The sequence below is a fragment of the Drosophila yakuba genome, chromosome 3R (genome assembly GCF_016746365.2).
Source record: "Drosophila yakuba strain Tai18E2 chromosome 3R, Prin_Dyak_Tai18E2_2.1, whole genome shotgun sequence".
NCBI lineage: Eukaryota > Metazoa > Arthropoda > Insecta > Diptera > Drosophilidae > Drosophila > Drosophila yakuba.
In genome coordinates this window covers 11,796,952-11,809,996 of record NC_052530.2, presented here as the reverse complement: position 1 = coordinate 11,809,996, position 13,045 = coordinate 11,796,952, and the positions used below count along the sequence as shown (strand labels likewise).

Genomic DNA, 13,045 nt, shown 5'->3' with positions numbered 1-13,045 from the left:
TAGTAACGATTTGTTTAGTGGTACTAGCATAAGCAACATTAATAAAAATTTTAAATATTTGTAGTACAGATTTCCATGAAACAAAGTGCACCTGAAAAGAAGGACACAAAGGGGCTCCAAGATTTCCCCGTATGCCTTAATAAATAAAATTATTATTACTATAAAAAAAAAGTTTTTTTTTTTTTTTCGTTTTATTTATTAAGTGAAGAATCCGTACATCATAATATTGTATCTTAACATCACAGGGGAGAAATATTTTAGGGGTAAAAAAAAAGTGCATCTCGTATGCACAGAAGGCCCAAAAGTATGCAATACTTTTAGAGAACGCAGGTAAAATTTGAGGTGAGTCGCGCAGCTAATGAAAGGTGAATCAACATACATAATTATTACAATAAATATATGATAAATTGTAGATGTTTCAATATACAATATAACATTACTCAAAGCTAACTCCATATTATTTGATGATTCATCTCGATGTTTATTTCCTCTTAATATAACTTGCATCCGGCGCCCACCCCCACTTCATCGAGTTCGCTCCTGCGCTCGGCTTATCTCAGAACCAGTTGTTCTCTCTTTTCGCTCTCTCCGCGAATTTCGCACTCACTTTCAGCACAGCTGTACGGTTTTCGCATGGCGTTGGTCTCAGTTTCACATTGGCGGTCGTTGAGCGCGGAAGTGGCCAAGGAAGTGGTACAAAAGGGCACCTAGCCAGATTCGGAAAAGCATAAGAACGCGATTTCGGTTTTCGTTGAATGGCCGCTCTGTCTTTGTGTCCATGTATTTGTGTTTAAGTGTGTGCGAGTGCGACTGTTTGTGTTTGTGTAAGAAGTTCGGCGGCAACGAAGACGTAAAATAGTGAAGCATAAAGGCGTAAAGTGAAGAAAATACTCGCACATAAACCCATGTTAGTGTGTTTGCTCTAGCCCTTCTACCTCTGTTTTTTTGCTACCTGCCAATTTGTTAACTTTATTGTTGTTACCGCTTGCGTGCCGTGAATCAAAGTAACAACAACCGCCTCAGCAACAACATGCACAAATAAATGTAAGTGTGTAAGTGGCCATGGAGCGATTTAATAACAGTGCACCGCCAGGAATAGCAACTAAAATCAGTTTTCAAACGCGCCACGAATGAGTTTAAAATCGATTGCAGCTCGCAAAAATTGGTCAACATCACAGCAAAGTAAATTCAACTCAAATCCACACAAAGCCCTTTCGTTATATAGGGTATATACCGTAGATATGCTATATGTATCGTATCCCGTGACTCATCCGATTTGGCTTTGCAATTGCAATCTCTACGCAAATTACTCGGGTGACCAAAAGAAAACTATTAATATATTAATAAGCTGCGGTGAAGATAACACAATTGCCAAGCGGAAAAATCATAAATCATAGCGGGAATATTTAATAATTTATTGCTCTAACAATTAGGCCCACAGAAAATAACTTATGATTATATTCAAATAATTCAATCAGATTGTGCTGCTCGAAATTATAATTATTATCAAGCCGTACCTTTGGAAAAAAACGATAAGCAAAATTGTGAATGAAAACGTAAATATAAACAAAACAAGAGAGAACGCTATAGTCGAGTTCCCCGACTATCTGATACCCGTTACTCAGCTAGTGGAAGGGAGAAGGAGAGTCTTAAACACAGTTTTTGGCGGTTTGTAGGCGTTATAGTGGGCGTGGCAGAAAGTTTTTTGGCAAATCGATAGAAATTTACAAGACTAATACAAAAATGAAAAAATATCAAAACATTTTTCAAAAGTGTGGGAGTAGCAGCTTTGGGCGGTTTGTGGGCGTTAGAGTGGGCGTGGCAAAAAGTTTTTTGGCAAATCGATAGAAATTTACAAGACCAATACAAAAATGAAAAAATTTCAAAACATTTTTCAAAAGTGTGGGCGTAGCAGCTTTGGGCGGTTTGTGGGCGTTAGAGTGGGCGTGGCAAAAAGTTTTTTTGCAAATCGATAGAAATTTACAAGACCAATACAAAAATGAAAAAATATCAAAACATTTTTCAAAAATGTGGGCGTGGCAGTTTTGGGCGGTTTGTGGGCGTTAGAGTGGGCGTGGCAACATGAATCGACAAACTTGCGCTGCGTCTATGTCCCTGGAGTCTGTATACTTAATCTCAACTTTCTAGCTTTTGTAGTTCCTGAGATCTCGACGTTCATACGGACAGACGGACAGACGGACAGACGGACGGACAGACGGACATGGCCAGATCGACTCGGCTACTGATCCTGATCAAGAATATATATACTTTATATGGTCGGATACGCTTCCTTCTGCCTGTTACATACTTTTCAACGAATCTAGTATACCCTTTTACTCTACGAGTAACGGGTATAAATATATTTTAATAAATCTAAAGCTGCATTGATTGAAAATTAACTATATTTTCAATGTGTAACCACTGTGCATATGAAGTATTATTTTTGTAAGAATTATTTGCTTTATGTTTCGTAACATTCAAGTACCTACTTCCACTACTTTCTACTGTCTGCCAGCCGAATTTGCCATTTCTTCCCACTCAAAGCGTCTACAATGCCAAGAATTTTAATAAAATGCAATGAGCTCTCGGTTGAGAATAATTTAAATTTAGCCACGCGCCTTTCTGGCCCACTGACAACTCTCGAAAGTCGGCAGCCAAGTGTTCGTCGAAAAAGTCATTAACCTCGGTGATTTGGATTCGAATGTTGTCGTCAGTCTAGAATCAGTGTAACAAATATTGAAAGTTATGCTAATGGAAAAGATAATGGTGGCCAGTCCGTAAACATGACCGATATATTTGACTTTATAGGTCAACGATGTTGACGCTGAAATTCCAAACTGCAAATATTGCAGCCCTCATATGAAAACCCAGAGAAGAGGTCAGTTCTGGTGAAGCCAGCGCATCGAAAAGTTTGCTCAATAAACAATTGTCTGCGACAAAGGAATCAGCAAAATGGCACTGGATTCTTTATCACTTTGAGCGCCACTTTGGGTTGATAAATATCCGAGAAGGGTTCGGCCTGGGCAGTACCCTGTACCGAAGGGGAAGGGTAAGCCTCTGAGCACAACGATTTGAAAGCGACACGCATGGAAACAATAAATAATGAGTCGCCTTTGTTGCTTTTGGCATCAGTAAATTATTTACTGCGATCGTTTTTTACAGCTGCGGTCAAAATATTAGCTAAAATACGCATAAAAACATGAAAATATCTGAAGCTATGAAATATTTTTGCTTTACAATACTCTCACAAAAAGGATTGACTCTGTTTATTTAATCTACAGAATTATTTCTGTTTACTTGCTTACTTCGTTTATACTCGTATATATACGATAAATTAGCTTATTTGGTTTATACCTACTACATATCCAGTTGAAAGTCTCGTTCCTATCGCATTGCTCTTTGTTTACCCAGACATTTGCTATTTCAGCAACAAGTGATCACAAGGGAGTGATAAATCAACAGACTTTAAAAATCTTATTTAAAATATTATAAAATAAACCCTTAAAAACGATGAGCTACCTTGACTATCTAATCAAAGCCGAACTAGTAGTTAGCAAACCACGTCACTTTATTGTTTTTTTGAAGGTTTACACTCATGAGAGAAATATATCAAATTGAACACGAGCATACACAGAGAAGAATATATTATTTATATTTATATCAACTATTACGATTTAAAGTTGATTATGATTGCTTATCAATGCAGATATGAATATTGCAATCGTATCTTTCTATGTAACGATATACGTTTGAATTTTCAGTAAATACTAATACTAAATTACTATGATCTTTGTATAATTCGCTTCTGTGTATAACTTACGATCGCCCAGCATACCTATAGCGATCCCCTCTAAAGTAAACAGACCGATTCATGATGTCATGTTCGCCCCACCAGAAAGGCCGGGATCACATGGCACATGGTCGGAATGGTCTTGGTAATATAATTTGAGCTCGGAGCCGAGTTCGTGGTGTGATTTTAGATCATTAGCTCACCGGTTCGCAGAAATTCTCGCATTTTTCAGTCTCGCTTTTAGGTCGGAAATTCATTACTTTATATATATGGAGAAAAACAAACTCAGTGAGCTCATCTTGGCTTCATTACATAATGTAGTTCCCCTGCTATTTCCCGAAAAATTCAATACTAATGGCATCTAAACGGCATTCGATGTGTAATTCAGAGTTTGTTTGCTTGCTTAATTGGTATCTAATCGTTGGAAGCTGACCCCCACAGACACCTCTCAAAATTAAATGGAGACCGCCCAAACGCACATCCACTCAAACGGTGACTTTGACATCGCCCACACGCAAAGTTGAATGTATTTTAGCTGAGCTCGTTTTCAGATACATTTATATACACAGAAGTATCTGAACATGCATCTGGGTTTTTGTGGCATCGTCTATATAAATGGCGGCAATTAATATAATCAGCCCGAAGCTGTTGCATTTCTGTTAAATGTTAAATGCATTTCAATTGTTTTCCGTGCCGCGAGTTTCCTTCATCGGCTTCGTCGCATGTCTAATTGTGAAAAAATATCGATTTTAGAATTTCAAATTGCATTACCGTACAGGTTGTCTCCGATTCCTGGTACTGCCATGAGTAATTGCTCTGTAATTACATAACCCCGTGTTCTATAAAAAAAATTCTGTTCTATCTGATATCATTTCAGGTGAAGAGTGGAACTTTCATTTTCGACAAACAACGATGTGCGAGACGCGATAAGACAGTCGAAAAGAAGAACAACAATCTCAGCTGTAAAAGAGCACCGCAAACAAACTAAATTGGAGGTGGAATTAAAATAGGAGAGAACAATGACAATTACGTACACAGGTGAAGTGGCCACTTGTCGCGGCTTTGGCTGTTTTCTCAAATTGCTGCTCAGGTGAGTGAAGTTTAGGTCTTATGTACTTCACCCAATATCATCTATATGCTATGCAAGTAACGTGCGAAATTGTTAGCTGGTTTGCTAATTATAGACCATTGACATACTTCGGAGAATTGGTTGGGATAATCAGCAGAGCAACACAAGTGCAGCAATTGCAAATTATATAACTTTCCACTTTCCTTCATATGGCAAACTGCAATTGCCACCACAGTCTGACCCTCCAGCTCCTCATCTACGTATATATTGTGTGTAATCTAGACCCGTGTAGTCATAACTCTGACATCTGTCACGGCTTGTTGTCTGAATTATAATTTAATAATGTGGGGGTAGAGTTCTATCCCTACGCATTTCCCCCATACGTTTATTGCTGATATGGATTGTAATCTATGGGGCTGCCAGCTGAATAGTTGATGATCTAATTGAGCTGCTGTTTATAACGCCCAATAATGGTCAATTACCCGTGGTCAATGGATATCTCCCCTCATGATTCACTGGACCTGCCATAGAATGCTTGTTTTAAAATTTCCCAAAAATAACCATATAATATTGTTATTGCTTCCACCAAAGTACCTTTTCTTGGCTATAAGATATCGTTTGATTGTTCACAATATCACGCTTTATTCGCCTGATAAGCTTTATAAATATCGTCTGCACGTCATGTCAAGTCGAGCGCACATTTCTGCAAACAATGTTTATATTTCGAGGGCTACAAGTATACTTTATGACGTTTCGTGTGTCAACAACAAGTGGCCAAAATAATCGGCCCATATCAGCAGGTTAGATTCGCCATGACATATCATCCTCAGACACAGTGCCGCTGGTCAAATGTACATAGCCAGATTCGAATATCAAGTGGGGATTCTGGAACGAATCCGTAGCAGAAATTATTATTATTGCCTGATAAGGGTCGGTATATGCTGATTAGTTTGACGTGTTCGCTCTATTTTTATAGGCTGATGTGGAGGAATCGCAGTAATAATAGTAATTGGAAATTTAAAGGTTCAATACTCATTTCCCCCCTTTTCAGATGGCGAGGAAGCATTTACAAACTGGTTTGGCTAGATCTTCTGGCCTTCTTGACCATCTACTATGCGATCAATATGGTGTATCGCTTTGGCCTCAACCCTGGACAAAAAGAGTGAGTAGCACTACAATAAGAAATCAAGGGAGAAGTTTTAACTTCTTTAAATAATATGAAAATGTAAATATTAGTTTTAAAGTTACTTAAATTCTATTGAAAATAAATAACTAAAAATAGCTATGACAACTTCATAAACGGTGTTAATAAAACTAGCTGATGCTAAATATCACACACTTTATATGTATGCAGTTATACTTCTCTGATCTTGTCTTAAGTATCTAACTAATATCGCATTTTCTTTCAGAACCTTTGAGGCCATTGTTCAGTACTGTGATAGCTACAGAGAACTCATCCCCCTGTCCTTCGTCCTGGGTTTCTATGTATCGATTGTGATGACCCGTTGGTGGAACCAGTACACCTCCATACCCTGGCCAGATCCCATTGCCGTCTTTGTCAGCTCGAATGTCCACGGCCAGGATGAGCGAGGACGCATGATGAGGCGAACCATCATGCGATATGTGTGCCTTTGCTTGACTATGGTCCTGGCGAATGTTTCGCCGAGGGTGAAGAAGCGTTTTCCCGGCCTCAATAATCTGGTGGAAGCGGGTCTGCTCAATGACAATGAAAAGACCATCATCGAGACCATGAACAAGGCCTTTCCCAGACCATCGAAGCACTGGCTGCCCATCGTTTGGGCTGCCAGTATCATAACTAGGGCCAGAAAGGAAGGTCGCATTCGTGATGATTTTGCGGTGAAGACCATTATCGATGAGCTCAACAAGTTTCGTGGTCAGTGTGGACTGCTTATCAGCTACGATACTATCAGTGTGCCCCTGGTGTACACCCAAGTGGTGACCCTGGCGGTATATTCGTACTTCCTTACCTGCTGCATGGGTCAGCAATGGACAGATGGCAAGGTGGTGGGCAATACCACATACCTGAACAAGGTGGATCTATACTTTCCAGTATTCACAACTCTGCAGTTCTTCTTCTACATGGGTTGGCTCAAGGTGGCCGAGTCGCTGATCAATCCATTTGGCGAGGACGATGATGATTTCGAGGTACGCCTTAGAACTTATTTAATAGTTTTGTGAAGAAACCAATAAAATGTATACCTTAGGTCAACTGGATGGTAGATCGCAATCTGCAGGTGTCGTATCTGATCGTCGACGAGATGCACCACGACCATCCGGAGCTGCTGAAGGATCAGTACTGGGACGAGGTGTTCCCCAACGAGCTGCCCTACACAATAGCTGCCGAGAGATTCCGGGAGAATCATCCAGAGCCGTCCACTGCCAAGATCGAGGTGCCCAAGAATGCGGCCATGCCATCGACAATGTCGTCCGTTCGGATCGATGAAATGGTTGGTAATGCTAATGGTGATCCCGCCGCCGCTGCGGACGCGAAAATCCCGATCCCGGTTACGGGTCAAGCTCAAGTTCCGGGTGCGGACTCCGGCGTCCAAACCGTTACTTATGATTTTCCCAAGGGCTCGCCAGATGAGGAGGTTAGAATCAAAACGTTGGCTGCATTCCATAGCGTTACGAAGCATTGGCACCAGACACTCAATCGGTTAACAAAATTCATCATCCCCTCGTCCTGCGATCTGATCCAAGTCGAAACTAAATCCAAATCCAATACCAAATCAAAATTTAAAATTTCTAACCTCTTTTTCTTGTTCAACACGAAGAAACATTGCTTTTGTGGGATCACAATTCGCTCATTGGCATTCTGAGTTACAGCGGTGCTTGGTATATATTCAATATAATCTAGATGTACAGAATGTGTATTAAAATTAGGAGCAGGCACAGTAATGTTCTGTTGTTTATTTCAGTATTATTTATTTACATTTTGAACTATCTTATCGAAGGTTCTTAATAACTCTTTAAAATGTAAACTTTTTGTACTCATATTGTAATATAAATCGATTGTATTCTAACACATTTTATATTATTTTTACTTTCTTACGTATCCAGTTTATTATTACTTAGTTTATACCCCAATACTTATATTACTGTGCCTATCTCCAGTCTAACCATAAATTAAGAATGGTGTTTGTGTCTCTCTATGCTTTAAGAATGTGAATACTAACTTTTGATTCTAATTGTCTAAAGGATCTGTCCACAGCCTAAGCCTTTAACTGCACTTCGCACTGCACGACTTTCAAATGCTTTCTGCTGCACTGACTGTAGAGCACTAAATGGTTTCGAGTAATCCGGGCACAGCGGAACTAAAACAAGCACAATCTATCTACTAACTCCCATCTAAATATATGTCTAACGTGGTGATTTGTTTTTCCAAAACTAGGCTGATGATGCCAGTGGCATACACTTCTCAGCTGGAAATGGCAAAATGCGCCTGGATTCCTCGCCTTCGCTGGTCAGCGTTTCGGGCACTCTATCCCGGGTGAACACGGTGGCCTCGGCCCTCAAGCGTTTCCTGAGCCGCGACGATAGCAGACCGGGATCGGCCACGCCCAGTCAGGATCAGCCCTACAAGTTCCCGGCCAGCGCCAGTTCGGCGAGTCTATCGGGCGCAGTTGTAGGATCGGCTACTTCGGCCGGAAAACCAGCTGGTAGTCTTAGGATTACGCAGCAGGTGATCGAGGAGGTGGACGAACAGGCCACCATAACATCCATGCGAGCCAATGAACCGCGTCCCAATGTCATGGACATATTCGCACAAACGTCGTCGGGAGCTGGCACCTCTGGACCGCTGCAGCCACCACCGGCCCACTCGGAACCGGTGGACATCCCATCACGTCCGCCCTCATACAATCGTGCCCAGTCCCAGTACGAGCCCACTCTATATCCACCTGGCGGAGTGGATGCCCTGCTCAGTACTTCGGCTCCTGCGGGTGGCAGTCCTCTGCTCCTGTCCAATGCAGCCACTGCACCCAGTTCCCCAGTGGGCGAGAGCTCCAAGTCCCTATACGATCCTCAAAAGGCCGCCAGCCGCGAGACAGGTGAGTCACTCATCTCATTTGCCATCCCAATCGGCGGATGTGTTAGAGCGCCCAACCGCTTCTTAAACTCATTTTTAACATTTGTGTATCTTCATTTTCAACAAATTCGGGAACTTTTAAAGAGAGGCCCGATGCACCGCAGGTTTTCAGGTGGTTCGTCACGCCCGGTAAAGTTCACATCCATTGGCCGTATTAACTTGTTCGAATATTTTAGCTTGCTCTTCTACGTAATCGTTGCTGGTTTACCCCTATTACAATATTATTTTTGTTGAATTTTGTTGAAATGTAATTGGTAACCGATTTGTTCATTTTTTATAATTTATTTATAATGGAAAACTGACCGAAACACTTTAAAGTATTGTTGTGTACTTTTAAATATTTTTATTTGAAACTATTTTACAAACGAAAATTAAACTATTACTAATTACTACCCAGTAAATTAAATCATTAATGCTTGTTTGATGGTAACGTTTTTCTTTTGTATTTTATTTCTACAAAAAACAACCTTCCTAAAACACGAATCTTTTCCTACCTATGTCTTAAACTTTTTATTTAGTTTTATTTAATTTTCAAACCATTGGCATGAGTTTTTTGAAATCGATGCCCACTTGTTGAGTACTTACCCCAGCTTGGCCCTTAAAATTAAATAATTTGCGCTATGTTTGATCGCAGAAAAGGTTCCTGGCTGGTCAAGTAGGTAGCCATGAGCCCGTAACTCCAACTTCATATTGGTACCCGCCTAGCATTAGTCCTAGCCATTTCGTAGACGTTGCACGTTGCGTATTATTTCAATAATTCTTCTTACCAATGCATGTACTTTCCTGACATTTGCCATCTGTGTTTCCAGTGGAGAACATGGACCTGAGGTCCTCCACGGATCTGCTGGGCCATCCGGCTGCGCAGCCCGAGGACGAGGGCGATGACTTCGACAAGCTGAAGGCGGAACGCGAGAAGGAGAAACTGATGCGCCAGCAGAAGAATCTGGCCAGAACCATTAGCACCGCTCCCGGAATGGAGGCCACGGCTGTGCCGTTGGTGCCAATGGTCCCAGTGAACGTGGCAGTGCAACAGGCGCAGCTGCAACCAGTTGCATCCAGTGCCGATCTTCTGGCCGGCGGAGATCAATTCTCCAATTCGACGATGAAGTCGGAGGACGCCATCAACGGCAGTTGAAGGACACCTAGTATTTTGTTTCGTACACTTACCTAGTTTAAGTCTAGCGCATTATTTAGTTCACCTAAGCTGCTAAGCTAAATTATCTATACTATATACATATACTAGACGTATATGCCGCTGACACTGGACATACGCAAAGTAATGGACAGTTTAAGAATGCTCATAAAGTCTAAAACGAGCTCGAGTGATGATGGACCTAATTAACGCAGTTAATAACACAAATACTAATATCTAAGTAGAAAGTTTTTGAATTTTACAAATATAAGTTATTTTGTAAATTGATCACGTTTTGTTTTTATTCTTTTAAATGGGCAGGTTTTTGTTGATTGTTTCCGAAAATATTAAATTCAAATTTTAAGTATATAAAGGTATGGTATATAACTTACAAATACTCCTTAAAAAAATGCGAAAATTTGGCCAAAAATTATTTTAACAAATTCTATATATATATATATATCTTTATGGATATTCTTTTTTTTTTGAATTTTTTTCAAATTTTAATGATTCAATCAATGGAATCTCAAAAATATACGTATTTTTAGAGAAAAGCTGTAGAGTTTTAAATATAATATGTTAAACGGCTGCTGAAAACCAAACAAAAGACTAAATAAAGATGAAATGAAAAATTAAAAGATTTTATTAATAAATAAAAGCAGTTCATTTCAATTATGGCTCTGTAGTTCCGGAACCTGTGGTTCGTGAACTGTAATCAATGGAACAGTGCGCAGCCCCGTTTGCTTGCGTAGTTTCCAGCCCTGGTATATTTGCAAGCCAGGGCTGTTAATCAAAACAAAACGAAAGTATATTTTCGATGTTTTCTGATTATGTCGGTTATTATCGCAGAAACACAAGCCGCCAAAAGAGATTCAACAATTTGGCACCAATGGTGTCGCCTGTGTTCCAAGGACCATCCGACCAACCAAAATGTGTTCTTCAGGGAGGCGAAACAAAACTGCTGGACGAGCACAATGGCCATGACCATTGGCAAATACTTTTGGGTCGATGTAACTGCCATAAATTTACATATTCCAAACAGAACACTAAGAGTATGCCTTTCAGATCAAAAGGGAGGATGAGCTAAGCAATTTCCTGTGTGCCGAATGCTTCACATTGATGGACTGCCTCATCGAGTTTTCCGAGAGGGTTCGCAAAGTGCAGATCCTTTTCAGCAAATTGCAGTCGTTAAAACCTGATCCTTTGATGGATTATGAGCGAATTCGAGGAGAGTGCGGAGTAACCACCGATGGATGGAAGCATATAATGGTCGGCGCAGTGGAAGCAAATCTTCTCCAGAATGAGGATGAATTCATCAGTGAGGAACAGCCAATAGTCTGCGAAACAGTTACCTCCAGTAGAATGGAAGGTGAAATCCTAATGATACCAAATTTGTTGGTGGCAGAACAATGTCTTCAGGAAAAACAAGAATTTCTCAAAGAGGAACATATTGTCGAAGAAATGCAAATTTCTGGTATAGAAGACGAGGTCTTAGAAGAAGAGGTGGAAGACCTGGCGGAGGAAGAGGTTGAAACTGTGGAGGAAGAGATTGATACTGTGGGAGAAGGGATTGAAGCTGTGGAGGAAGATGTGGAGCCCCATGACGCTTCAGATTCCTTAGTGGAAGTGGATCACATGACAGAGGAACGGTATATCGAGGAGTCGCAGATTATAGAGGAAAGCCAAGTTTCAGATTTCAACATGGAAACATATGAAATAGTGCAGCACGATCCGCAAAAAGAACCTGAGGAAACGAAAGACACCGCAGAATCCATGGAATCAAACGAGGATACCCAGGATGATATTTCCCCAGAGCATGTGACCGATGAGGAGGATGAAATACCCCAGGAACCGGCCATGTATAAGTGCAATATTTGCAAAAAGCCATATAAGAAACCCAAAGCCTACAAGCGTCACATGGAAGAGGTTCATAACACAGTGGCCGAGGATCTGCCACAGTTAGAGTGCAATCAGTGCAAACTACGCTTTCCAACAGTCGCCCAGCTGCACTCCCACCACCGAACCCATGTCCGAGTCAAAGCAAAGACAGATAACTCCTGTCCACACTGCGAGAAGCGCTTCACCACCCCGGGAACACTCAAGCGGCATATAGAAGGCATCCATAACCAAATAAAGCCCTATGTCTGCGACCTCTGCGGTAAGAGCTTTAACTACATTACTGGACTGAAGGACCACAAGCTTGTGCACACAGATGAGTGTCCCTTCGAGTGTCCAGAGTGCAAACGACGCTTTAAAAACAATGCGAGGTTAAAGGTATGTTGTCATACACTTTAACTCAGTACAATTAGATTAACTGGTTACATATACTTTTCTCAGATCCATTTAGATACGCACAGTGCCGAGATCTACGAGTGCACTGTATGCGGTTTGAAGCTAAAAACCCGTCGCACATTCAACAAGCACAAACTGGTGCACTCAGATACACGACAATTTAAGTGTGAAGTATGCGGTTCGTCGTTCAAGCGAAGCAAAACGCTAAAGGCACATCTCATCCTTCACACCGGCATCCGGCCGTACAAGTGCAACTTTTGCGGTAGAGACTTCGCCAATGGCTCCAATTGTCGATCACACAAACGCCAGGCGCATCCCAAGGAACTGGCCGAAGAGGAAGCGCGCGGAGTGACACGTTCCACACTTCTTCCAATGCTGGACGAACTGACAAAGGCGTATGTAACAACGTTAGATTATAACTCTGCGGCTTATTAATTACCCCATTCTATTGTTAACCAGGTCCAAGCTTTTAAAAACACCCGCAGGACCTTCCAAAGTAAAGGGTAGTAGGCCAAATGTTCCGCCCAAAAAGCAAGATAATGACAATGAATCTCCAACGAAAGACACCGATGGTGCCATCCTCTACGAGTTGGTTGAGGAGCTTGATTACTCCTAAGTATTTAAATAAACTTGAATTAGATACTCACTTAAAAC

General features: G+C 41.1%; 2 protein-coding genes across 6 annotated transcripts; both read left to right on the top strand.

Moving 5' to 3' along the window:
* Window positions 1-645: 645 nt before the first annotated feature.
* Window positions 646-10,387, top strand: LOC6536490 (bestrophin-2). Of its 5 annotated transcripts, none has more exons than XM_015192277.2 (8): window positions 646-1,044; window positions 4,668-4,880; window positions 5,911-6,021; window positions 6,269-7,025; window positions 7,085-7,471; window positions 8,272-8,929; window positions 9,052-9,096; window positions 9,777-10,387. In XM_015192277.2, the coding sequence occupies exons 2-8, from the start codon at window positions 4,810-4,812 to the stop codon at window positions 10,100-10,102; spliced, it is 2,355 nt and encodes a 784-aa protein (XP_015047763.1). In that variant the 5' UTR covers window positions 646-1,044; window positions 4,668-4,809; the 3' UTR covers window positions 10,103-10,387. The 5 variants fall into 5 exon arrangements, with proteins under 5 accessions (XP_015047763.1, XP_015047761.1, XP_015047762.1 ...); XM_015192275.2 differs by having other exon boundaries at window positions 647-1,044; window positions 7,085-7,327; XM_039376913.1 differs by lacking the exon at window positions 646-1,044 and adding an exon at window positions 1,164-1,182.
* A 483-nt stretch (window positions 10,388-10,870) lies between these two features.
* LOC6536489 (zinc finger protein 239) lies at window positions 10,871-13,044 on the top strand. Its single transcript, XM_002097031.4, has 4 exons — window positions 10,871-11,109; window positions 11,165-12,373; window positions 12,437-12,786; window positions 12,851-13,044. The coding sequence occupies exons 1-4, from the start codon at window positions 10,930-10,932 to the stop codon at window positions 13,005-13,007; spliced, it is 1,896 nt and encodes a 631-aa protein (XP_002097067.1). The 5' UTR covers window positions 10,871-10,929; the 3' UTR covers window positions 13,008-13,044.
* The last annotated feature ends 1 nt before the right edge of the window (window position 13,045 follows it).